Below are 12,618 nucleotides of genomic sequence, written 5' to 3' on the forward strand. Positions count from 1 at the left end.
GAGGCACCTGGACAGAAAGACAGAGGCAGAGATTCATTTCCTCATTACTGACAAAACATCAAGCTTCCTTTTTGAATGTATTTCCAGAAACATGTGAAACGTCTTGACTGGCTGCAAAGTCCACTTTTTTTTTTTTTTTTTTTTCTCCAGGAAAGACCCTTAAAACTCCCAAACACAATCAGCTCTTAATATCTGCATAATATCAAGAGTGCAATAGCCTGGAACCAATAAAGGAAAGAGTGATAAAATATCTTACCAAAGAACTGATACTTTGCTAAACTTTACATGAGAATAGTTGCAATTTGAGTGTTAACCTCTATTTGAATAAATGTAATTTGCTGCTGATTCAAAATGTTCTCAGAATAAATGTTTATTTGTGTAAATATATAATAAAGGAAATGAAGTTCAAGGAAGTAATTAAACAGTGGTATTTACCTTTAAATGGAAGAACATTTCTTATTTCATCCACCTCAGTGCTGCAGAAAATAAGCGTCTTTGGTGCTGCCCTTGGAGCCACTAGGGAACACTGATATCCAGGGTGAAAGTGGGAGTGTGTTTCCATGTCACCCCCCAGAGCCACAAACACAAACACACCCAGCAGGTATCTCATGCGCCTGTGCATGCTCAGGTAACAACACACAAACTAACTGCACAAACTAATTACATTATTATGTCGTGATTCTCAGTGTGTGGGCAAGAGAATGAACATAGGGTGAAAGAAAGGAAGCAAGAGGCACACGCAGAGAGAAACACACACACATGCTGAGAGAAAGAGAGGGAGAAGGAGAGAGAGAGAGAGGGGGAGAGAGAGAGAGAGAGAGAGAGAGAGAGAGAGAGGGAGGGAGAAAGAGAGGAGACTATTACAGAATATTACAGTTGTTCCAGCAAGTGAAGGGTAAATATAAACAAACTATTGGTCACTATCATACAGGTCAGATTATTTAATATCAGCTTTGAAAAAAAAAAAAAAAAAAAAAACAGTATCATTTTTTTCTACTGTCAGTATCTGGTTGGTTGTCAAAATGGCACCTGTGTGTCTTAACCTGTTTTATACATGCATTTGTATTACGATTTTTGCAAAAACACATATTAACATTGGTACTAGGATGGTACTTGGGAAGACACTGAATATTAATCTCAATAAATAAATAAATAAATAAATAAAAATCCAAGGGTATAGTTCAGTTTTGGGGATTTTACATAGGATTTATATGATGATCTATACTTATGAGAATCAGTTAGATATGGTATATCCCTCCTTTTGATATAGATAAACCTGATATAGCTTTACCAAGACTTTACCAAGGCTTTACCAAGAGAAATCCTAATATTAACATGCTGTTTATTTGATATCTGTGATCAGAATATGGAGATGTATATAAATCTCTGTGCCTAAATATGACCTTAGGTATACACAAGTATCTATTAAATGAAAACACTCACAATGTGACAGCTGAATGGACCTCACAGGCAAACATGAGCAGAGTTTTCTTTAATAATTTTTAATACTGTATGCTCTCCAAAGTGCAAATAAAAGCATCAACATACTGTGTACATTACATGTTTAACTACTTCATTTGTCATCTTCCAGATCTCCTATGTTACAGTTACATGTTGACCATCTCAACGCGGAGGGGCAAGAGGAAGAGAAAGAGAAAGGGAGAGCAAGAAACAGCAAAGACAGAAAAACATGCTTCTACTACTCTGTCGGTGCACTAACGACAAGACTCATGTTGTAAATGTATTTACACTCAAACGTACAATCAGTGCCAGAACAAACAAATTCAGCAGACCTTGTCTCTGGGACAAATCCACAAAGGGTAACTGTATAGCTTACCTCCACAAGTTTAAATAATCATGGTGAAGGTGACAAAAGATCCATGAAAACTGTTGCTACACCACCAGCATTTATGTAATATGAACATGAGTGTTTCAGTCCCTAATGAATTAGATAAACCACCCATGTTTCTAATGTGGAGACTCAACCAAATGCTACATATTATCATATGGGTGCTACATACTGGTCAGACAAGAGGCCCCTCTATATTTAACAAAATTACATGAATGACTTATATAAAATGCAATCATTACATTTTTTGACATTCAGCATATAGTCAGACAGGGATGTCCACAGGACACATTGAAGGATCATTGCAATACCAGTTACTGGCTTAGAAGTCAAAGTTCATTCACTGGTGAGACATTATTTTGAGATGATTTTTTTTTTTAACTTTATGCTTGCACTTGTAAACAACGGTTTGTTTTGCATCTTTGTAGTCTTGTACTTTTTTTTGCACCTGAAGTGACCGTAAGGAATCATTCAGTGACTGGAATGAGCTGTATTTCTAAACATTGGAAATCACAGTGACTTTTTGACTGGTATATTCTGACATTGATAATATGCAAAGACATTCTTAAAATCATCATTGTGGTATAAAATCAGATAGGAATGAGACACATCACTCAAATCCTTAACTGTATTTGACATTCTTTTGTTTAAGAGCATTAAACCCTGTGTAGGTATCATAAAAAATCTCGAAGATCCACGAAAAGAATCAGTTTTACTTTTTGCACTAACCTTCAAAAGTGCTGGTATAGCAATTACATATCTGCTTATAAGTCCTTACACTGAACACCTGGCAACCTAGAAACTTCATCCTTTACCTCTATACAACATGTTGGTAAAAATTTACCTTAATTTAACCGTCAACTTAACAGAACAAGTGACCAGGGCCGCTGCTGGGGAAATCCAGGGCCCTTTGACATGCTGTGACACTGGGCCCCCCAGTCTAAAGCATCTAACTACAGTATGTACAGTGTTACCTTCCCTCTTTGAAGGTGTCCTTAGAAACTGAGGCTCCCTGAAATTACAGTACTGTCACTGTCACTGCAAGTAACAGTAGTCAGCACAGTCTAATTTTACCCTCATCCCTTCTTTCTGGGCTTTCAGCAGACCATATCCATTCATGAGACATTTGAACATTACAAGAGTTACTTTATATTACAATGGTGTGTGTGTGTGTGTGTGTGTGTGTGTGTGTGTGTGTGTATGTGTGTATATATATATATATATATATATATATATATATACCAATTTAGTATAACTCAATAAATATGCTTATTCAATAGCTTTTAGTAGCTTTGTAAAGGGAGCCAGTGAAAGGTGTAAGAGAGCAAATGACTGATATTACACTGTATTGTAGCTTTTAAATGGTGACTTATTCAGAGCAGCTCCAGATAAATCATTAGGACCCTGAGGGTAAGTTCGTCAGTACAGCACATTACAGTACAGGCAGCTATGACATGTGTTATAAAATAATTTAGCTTTTTTTTTTTTTTAAATATACCAAATGTTGGTTTCTCTGTTGCATTTTATATGAATGGAAATTTTATACTGAGAAATCTCTTGGGTGTGTAATAGTGTCCTGCAGAGAAGCTATACAAAAGAAAGTTGAAAGTATGACTAATCTAAATTTAGAAAATAATTTCCCTGAACAATATATTCTTGCACGCTGAGCATTCAGCATGTCATTAATTTCCAAAAGTTTAGAACGTAATACTCAAAAGATAAAAAAAAAAAAAAAAAAAAAAAAAAATGCATCATTCAGATAAACAATCAGAAGCATTATGAACAATGCTTCTGTGTATTTTATGCAATTTGCTTTTCAAGAGGTTAATATAGGTTTGGAAAGGGCTACACTAATCTAGTACATCACAAAGAGGTAATTAGAGGGTTTTATGTATTTATTTTTTACCTATATAGCTTAGAGACCCATATCCTCCATAAGACAGTCACCTGAATACCACCTGTCAGGACAAAAAGTGAAAACATCTACAGTATATCTCCTTTCTTCTGGTGTAAGTGACTTATTCAACTCTTGTCCAAAAGGCGATATTTTGCAAAGTTATAAATATCATTCATTCCCCCTTGTTTAATAAAGAGACAAATCACAGCAATAATAAGTTACACATTAAGACTGGAAGACTTTCACAGTACATGCTTGCTTAAGTAGCAAAAAATGTCTGATAAATTATATATAAATATCACATTATAAAGAAAATCACAACAACATTTACAACAACAATTCTCATGATAGGTTTTCCCCTTAGCTCTGAGCTCCCTGGTAGCTGTGTGTTATTATCGTCGTTGCAGAGCTACAGACACAGTAGACTGCACATTTCCACTGAGGTAAATACAAAATGGTAGACATAGTTTTTGCAAGTTGACCTGAGGGATCCAAAAAAGTGAAGACTGTTCATGTGGAGAGATGCGGTAGGAAGACCTAGCAAGGTTTGAAAAGACATTGAACATCGGAGGTGCTCTTTTATTGTTGCTGGTAAAACGGCTGGGATCTGGGTGGGCTTTGTTTCATCGCCCCACACAACTACAACTATCAGCATCAAACTAATTACGAATGTTTTAAGCTGACAAACACAAATTGTTCTGACTTACAAACCAATTGAATACGTAAGTAGACAGTCTTACATGCTATAAAATGTTGGTCATCGTCTGCTGGTGAGAGGGCAGGACTGAGTATAAGGCGCTTCATTTGGGACTTTTCCAGAAGGAAAAAGAAATTTCAGTTGAAAGCTGATTCCAGTTCATGACTTGAAGTTGCATTTTAGTTTTTGAACAAACTGAATTGAATATGAGAACTAATCCTAATGAGATAGAGTACAGCTTGTTTTATTGAGGACACGACCGTGTTTTCAAAACCCCAGAGTAAGAGCTATTGTGTTGTATATATTAAAAAAAAATGTCACTGGTGGCATGAGTGTGCCACTTTCTGTCTGTTGATCTGTTTGTTTCTGTCTGTGTGGGAGTCAGCACAATCCATGCAGGGGAGGTTTAACTACATCTCAACACTGTCTGTGTTTAAATATGTACAGTCTACATTTCAACACTGTCTATTGCTACAGGTTGGTAGGGGGGGATGAGAGCATGACAAGCATCAGCATCCATTTCTCCATCAAGGATCCCGGTGTACAAAGTTGTGTTGTCATTTCACACCACGATGGAGACCCACACTGCGCTGTGTGTGCAGTTTGTCTTGAGATGACACACACCAACATCCCAACTTGTACTACAACGCCGTTCACATTCAAAAAAGGAGAAAGAAGAAGCTCAAATGGAAATACAAAAGAAGAAACGAGAAAGAGGAAAAGAGATAGATACAGGCAGAGACAACCAGAAGCTCATCTCTGCAGGGGGTTGACACAAGCAGCTGAGTTGCAGAGATTGGACGAAGCCCTGTGTGTGGGTGTGGCCGGGCCCGGCGAGTAATTCTGATTGCTTGCTGCCCTGTGAGTGGGTGTGGCCGGTCCTGGGGACAGATTTTGATTCATGGTGGCTCTGTGAGAGGGTGAGGAGTAGTGAGTGGGGGTGGCCTGCTGGGGACAGCTGTTGCAATGCGTGGGGGAGCTGCACCCTGCCACAGGTGAGGAGGAGAAGAACGGGGACGAGGGGATCGGTGAGGTCGAGAAGCAGCGGTGGAGGGGCGAGGAGGAGGGGGACATGAGCGGGCTGGTCTGGAGACGCCACAGAAGCTCCTCGTTGTTGCGACTCAGCCGTTTCTTCTCGGTGCTTTCCTTCTCCACTGACTCCTGGAGGTTAGCGTTCTCCTCCGACAGTTGTCTTTGGAGAGAGCATCAAAGAAATAATATCAGTATCAAGCAGAGGGTGTTCTGTGTGCATTACGCTATTTTTAGACCATCAGTGTTCAACCAGCCAGACAGCACTTTTAAATTGGTTAATGTTAGATGTAAATAGACTAAAAAGTTAAAGATGACTATGATAAGGTGTTAGTTTAATGTTCTATAAATGGTTTGGGTTAAGCATAGGTTTGCTCTCTGGTGAAAGGGTAAATATCTGAGTCTGTAATAATTTGCCTTCTTCAGAGCCATTTTCAGCTCTGTCAAAGAATGAGCTGAAACCATTACAGTGATTCTCTGTGTCTGAAGTTTGATGTCTTTCAGAGCAATCATGTTTGTTGTAAACTAGGTGGTCAAACATTTTTGAGTTTATCCAGTGGGTCTGCCAAAGGAGAAGACCATGTGATGCTCCTCCTGAAACTGAACATGAAGATCACATACATTAGAATGAGTGATGTTAGGCATCCCTTTGAACTGAAAAACAGTGTAAATTGGAGTGTAAATTTTGTTGTTGTGGTGGAAGTGATGATGATGATGATGATGATGATGATGATGATGATGAGCACAATTTGGTGTCTGCATGTGGTTGAAAGATATAACTGATTTTATCCTCACAATGTGTCCAATGATGATAGCTATGAAGCTATGACGATGATGATGATGATGATGATGATGAGTTTTACCTGGACAACGCTAGGTTCATTTCGATCCGGGCCTTCAGATCTTCGTTCTGCTGCTGTAGAACCTGGATCTTCTCCTCCAGGAAAACATTCTTTTGGGCCTGCTCATGAACAGAATAGAAGCAAAGCGCAAACTTTAATTCACCAAACACACACAAGTGAATCTAGACCAACGTGAGTGAGTGTGTGTGTGTGTGTGTGTGTGTGTGTGTGTGTGTGTGTGTGTGTGTGTGTGTGCATGCACGTGTGTATGTATGTGATGGCTTATTGAGCCTACCACTTTCTCCAAGTCAGAGATCTTCTTCTCCTGTTGGTGTATCTGCTGGTTTTTCATTTCCACAACCTCCTTCAGGCTCTTCAGATCCTGCTCAATGTGCTGGTAAGGAGCCAGGGCATCCTATTATAGACATACACACACAGACATGCACACACACACACACACACACACACCAAAAGAGAAACATACAGAGAATATTAAAGGCAGACAAAGAAATTTATGTTGTTTTGTTGCTGCAGCACTGTCATGGTTTTAATTTTGATTCTAATGATAAAAGTGTATGCACTCATGATAACCTATTGCAAAGCGCTTTGGATAAAAGTCTGTAACAAATGGTGTGTATTGTATTAGTACTACACTGTATGGATGTCTGCATTTGTATCAAATATTTTCCAGGTACATACAGTTGCAATCAGAAGTATTCAATCCCCTCACCTCAAAAGACATTATAGTGATGTGAAATGAGGTTAATGAAAATATATGGCAACAAGCCTCATTAAACAACAAAAGATATTTATTGATACATAAGTTATTGTGAAAACATAAATTGACGAAAACAAACTGAGTTAAAATGAAAAATGTGACTCTTCAAAAATGTGCATGTGCACTATTATTCAACCCCCAGCTTCAGTACTTCAATAAGTGCTGACAAGCTTCTTACACCTCTCTATTGGAATCTTGAAGCTTATTGAATCTCATTGATGTTTGATGGCCTCTGTGCTGCAACTGCCTTGTTTAAATCCCACCAAAGATTTTCAATCAAATTTAAATCCGGGGACTAAGAGGGCCACTCATTCCAGGATCTATTTCTCAACCAAGCTTTGGTTGACTTGGAGCTGTGCTTGGGATCATCATCGTGCTGGAGAGTCCAGTGATCACCAAGGTTCAATTTCCCAACAGAGGGCATCATTTTCCTCTTAAAAATGGCCTGGTATTTCTGGGAATCCATGATGCCAGGTACATGGTCCAGATTGCCAGTTCCTGCACCAGAAAAACATCCCCACATCATCAATGACCCACCTCCAGCCTTGATGGTGTGGATGGTCTTCTTCTGGTCATAAACCTGGTCTTTCTCATGCCAGACATACCGCTGGTCCATGTGACCAAACAGGTCCAGTTTACTTTCATCAGTCTATAGAACTGTCTCCTAAAACTCTGCAAATATCCAAATTCCTCCTGGCATATTCAAGTTGACCTTTGATGTTCCTCGTGTTCCTCAAGAGTGGAGGGCATCTCTGAGTCTGGCCATGAAGTCCTGGTTTATTCAGTGCTCATTTTACAGTTGCCAATGAAGCACTTGCCCTGGCCTTCATCAGGTTATCCTGTAGGCATTTAAGTTTTAAACTTTCTTATAATGCTCCCAATGGTGTCTCTCGGAATGTCACATTTTTGGGAAATCTTTTTATACCTAAAGCCCTTCAGGTGCAACGAAATAATGTCCTCTCTCAGCTTTTGCAGAAGCTCCTTATTCTTACCCATGATTGGAACTCGCCTTGAACACCTTTGCGGGTGGGGTTTATATATGCATCACAGCTGAAGCAAATTAAAGATCATTATTGAGTTAACAAAGGCTTAATTATGTTTTAACTCCACTTTGGGCCATAAAAACTAGCAGAGGGTTTTAAAAACAGCAATATTATATAGGGTTGAATAATTGTGACCTGGCTATATTAACAAAATACACTGTGGCATGCAAATACTACATCATGCATTTTCTTTGTTGATTTTATGTATCACTCAACTGAAAAAGAAGTCATCCAAAACAAAATCTAAACAGAAAAAACTTTCATTGGCAAATCTTAACAATCCTTGGGAGATTGAATATTTCTGACTAACTGTACTTGTGTAACTGTACATGTACTCCTGTGTATGTACAGGTTATCTTACCACTATCTGTTCATCCGTACTTCTCCTTAAAGCCTCCTCAAAGCGCTTGGCTTTGTCTCTCAGAGTCTGGTTCTGAAAGGTCAAGGTGTCCACTTGATCCTGAACAGACCGCATCCACACACACACATGCACGCACAAAAAGGAACAAATAAAGAATAAAGGAATGCATCACCTCAGTATAAGCTATTATACATCGACCAAATTCTAAATGATGGATGCTAGCTCATTTTTCATGAAACTTTACCTGAAGAGAAAGCTTGAGTTTCTCAAAATCCTCTTCTATCATCGTCTTCTGCTGCTCATGGGCTTTCCTCAAGTCTACAGAGGGATTCAGGGAAGCTTGTTAATTTATAGCAGTGCTGGTGTCATCAAAGTGTGGTTTGCAGTTTTTCAGAGTGGGTCTACACTCCGACATGTACCTCTCATGGTGCGGGCGTGCTCCTCATGCAGCGTTGCCATGGTGATGTTATGCATGTCTCTGAGCTCCTGAATGGCTGCCTGGTGGTTGACTGTCATCTCCTCCATCTAACACACACAGAAATACACACATTTGTTGTTTCCCTTTGTGATTAGCCAATTGGTATTCAAAAAGTTGCAGAACTAACAGAATTCACAAATTTCCCACACTGCCCTTCTCTCTCACCTGTTCCTGTTGCTGAGTCCTCAGCTCTTCCACCTCTGACCGGTGCTCTGTCCTCAGGTGTTCGGTCTCTGCTGAGTGACACTTCCTAAGCCCCTCCTCCACAGCGGCGAGCTCCGCCTCCTGCTGCAGCTGCAGCTCCTGTAGCTCTCGTTCAAATGCCACCTCCAGTGCCGTCTTTTCCCGATGAAGTTTCTCCCATCGCACTGAGTTGGATGCTGGGCAGGAAGTTGAGAGTGTCTTATGATTAAGTCTCATTAAAGCGTGTAGAACAGTCAGTGATCATTATTACTATTCATTGAATCTGGGGTGGAGTTAATTCCTTTTCACTTTAGCCAAGTCAAATTTTATAATCAATCTCCAATTTAATATGTATTAATGTTGCATTAGATGTAATTTAAAAGCAAATCTCTTATGGTTGAATTGAATTTTCATCATTTAACCATGTTGATTTTCACTCACCCAGTTCATCTCTGATCCTTTCTATTTCCACAGACAGTTGCCTCTCCTTCTCTTCACTGTTTTTATTCTGAAATTTGATACAGCACACATGAAAAAATGATACATAATATGGAAGCCTTGTAGAGTAACATGTTGCCCCTGACAGTCTACCGTGTGTTATGAAGACAGGGGCAATTCATAGAACGTTTACTGTTTAGAGCAAGAATAACAAAGAGTGATGATGCTTTGTTAATCACTACATCAAATTGTGATAAAGTGTAGATTCAAAGAACAATTTCCTCTCTTCAAATAAATATGAAGTAGGGATAATGTACCAGTACTAGTTGGAGAAATTTTCAAATCAACTCTAACCCATTTGTTTCAGTGTGTTCAATGATTTGTTGAATCAGGGTTCTCTCCAACTAACAGCTTGTACTCCCTCAGACTGCAGATTGCTCCCTCAGACTGCTGGAGATGTGCAAGTTTTTTAAATGGGTAATATCCTGGCTTATTGTCTGGATCATTACCTGCTGGGTATAACTCCTCTGACCAAGTTGCATTCAGTAAAGCACAGCAGTGACCAATTTTTATTCAGCAATTATGGAACATTGTACTTTCTCCCTTGGCATCACTGTATAGTGAAATGAATGAAGAGAAAGCTTTTGAGGAAGTGTTGTCATTTCATTGTTTTTATCTTAGAATCGGTGCTGGTGGGATGTTAATTGAGATGGATGTTGGGTGGGTTTGACTTTGTGTTTTAACTTGCATTAGCTACCAGAGCAAACTACTCAATATCCATCGCTGGGTTGCACATTGTTTGACTGTACAATTTGCTTTGTTAAACCTTTGATTAATTAGCAGTGAATGTACAACTCTCCATAACTCCACTATATTGTCTGCTTATTACTCAGGCATTTCAAAGATGGCCTGAAACAAACGAATGTGTATCACAAGTGCTTTGCTGCTCAATTAGCCAACTATTACATCACAACTTGGTACACAAGAGGCATTTTCATTAGAGACAAATCAGCTTCAAAGTACACACCAATAAGTGTGCTTGCTTCCATTACAGGCAGTAAGAGCTGTTATGTAGGACTAGTGGCAGTAGGGGGAGCTCAGCTATACTAAAACAGGCACAGTCAGCACCCATTCCGCCACTCCACATCTACACCATTTGCCGGTGACTGCAGCGCCCAGACACTGACCATGAATCAGTCTGACAGTCGCGCGACGGTCTGGCAGTGAGACAGCAGTGGCATTACACCTACAGCACCTCTCCTTACGCAGCCCTGCAGGAGCTAAATTATTCCATTAGACGCAGCAAGCTCTTCCAGTGGCACAGTGAACTCTCAGGGACCCTCACCATGGTGGCAATCACTCTCCTACTAGGACCACTGCTCATTGACCATACTGTGAACCTCAACTTATGCCCTCTGAATACATGTATGTTCATGTCCATGTGTGAGTTTGAGCATATGTGTGTCACATAAGAGGCCCAGTGCTACCTATTACTGAACCAATGTAAATGGTTCCAGTAAATGAAAAAAAAAAAAAGAGTAGAGGAATTAGTAAAATGTAACTGCATAGAGGGAGCTGGCAGCCATCTGTGCCTGCAGGCTAAAAGATTTTACTGTGTTTGAAAGAATTTACGATTATTCGGATGCTACAGAGTCAGGGATTGGTGCTCTGAATGTGTGTATGTATTGCCATTAATTCGAGCAATTAGTTACTGGGACCAGCATCGCAGCTATCCTGACCTCATGTAAAACAATGGAGCGGAAATCAAATTGACGGCAGTGCATACAGCAATAGCATGGTTCATTACTCAGCCTTCGTTTGATCAGTCTTGCTAATAAAGAGGAAATGGGTAGCAGGAAAATGACATTATGATAGTGTATAATGTGTAGTAAGAGTATGACGATATTCCAATTGGCTACCTTGAGACAGTAGTGCTGGGTGGTGATGATAAAGGCTTCTAGACCCAAGTTAGTCTTCCTCAGTTCCTCTCTTAGAGCTCTCAGCTGCCTCTCTTGCTGTTCACACCGTCCCTGCAGCCTCTGAACCTACAGTGATGAAGAATAGTAAGAACAGAATAGAGCAGAATAAGGCAACCTTCAAGTGGTGCAACATATTGCCTCAATAACTCACCTCCTCCCTTTGCTCCTCCCTCTCTCTCTCCTTGGCTTCCCTTTCTCTCTCCCTCTGCTGAGCCTCCTCTTTTTCTCTCTGCAGGCTCTGCTGTTCCTGCTGTGGCCTGAAGGGGGCCACGCGGCGAGGGGAGCCAGGGGGAACTGACCCTCGCACTGCTGCTGCGGGGCGCTGCCGAGACTGGACTGCAGGGAGACAAAACACAGGCAGCTTGAAAGAAACGTCAGAAATGAATCTGAGTGCAAATGGGCTTTACCGGCTGGAACAAGGTGATTCTGGAAACACTCAATATCGCATATGGAAGTATACCATGCATGTATGTGCCATTAATTAGGCACACACCAATTCTTAGATATAAGTAAGACATATGCAGCTCTAATGATTAAATTGATGAGGCATTTCGACCTGACCTATTGCTAATGACTGTGTTCACCTGATGGATGATGGGAAGAGCTAATTGAATCTGGTTTTGAGAGGAAGCCTTGGGGTAATTCCCGCTCTGGTGTTCCTTATGATGGACCATCTAATCTCCTGATGAATGTGGTCAACAAGCAGCTATGACTGAGCTCTGGCGGGCAACATGGTGATATATAGACGTCATTACAGTGTAAAATAATAGTGTGAGAGCACTCCCTTGTATTTCTGTGCATTCTAAGTAAAGGCAGTTGGCTTGCTGCTGCAATGATGAAGGTAATTTAAAGACCAGACAATCACAACATCTGAAAGCCATTCCTCCTGAGAGAGGGCAACCATTAGGCTGCTGGTGAGAGACAGGCAGGCCGATTAACCTCTCTATGAGTCACCTTGTCGTGTGATGTGACCAAATACTAGCCTGGGGAGATACACAGCATCGCTGCTCAGCATCATCAGGGGCAAACACATTTCTCTAGATC

The 12,618-nt window shown here is 40.3% G+C and overlaps 1 protein-coding gene across 1 annotated transcript in view; it reads right to left on the reverse strand.

Moving 5' to 3' along the window:
• Window positions 1-3,502: 3,502 nt before the first annotated feature.
• mtus2a (microtubule associated tumor suppressor candidate 2a) overlaps window positions 3,503-12,618 on the reverse strand; it is a 43,342-nt gene continuing 34,226 nt past the window's right edge. The window contains exons 6-15 of the mRNA XM_030069127.1: window positions 11,726-11,910; window positions 11,515-11,640; window positions 9,599-9,665; window positions 9,140-9,354; window positions 8,916-9,021; window positions 8,741-8,814; window positions 8,497-8,595; window positions 6,610-6,729; window positions 6,336-6,436; window positions 3,503-5,635 (exon numbers count right to left, since the gene is read on the reverse strand). Of these exons, the coding sequence (XP_029924987.1) occupies window positions 5,197-5,635; window positions 6,336-6,436; window positions 6,610-6,729; window positions 8,497-8,595; window positions 8,741-8,814; window positions 8,916-9,021; window positions 9,140-9,354; window positions 9,599-9,665; window positions 11,515-11,640; window positions 11,726-11,910 (1,532 nt within the window). The 3' untranslated portion in view covers window positions 3,503-5,196. The remainder of the gene's footprint in view (window positions 5,636-6,335; window positions 6,437-6,609; window positions 6,730-8,496; window positions 8,596-8,740; window positions 8,815-8,915; window positions 9,022-9,139; window positions 9,355-9,598; window positions 9,666-11,514; window positions 11,641-11,725; window positions 11,911-12,618) is intronic.

Source organism: Myripristis murdjan, chromosome 14 (assembly GCF_902150065.1).
Source record: "Myripristis murdjan chromosome 14, fMyrMur1.1, whole genome shotgun sequence".
NCBI classification, from domain to species: Eukaryota; Metazoa; Chordata; class Actinopteri; order Holocentriformes; family Holocentridae; genus Myripristis; species Myripristis murdjan.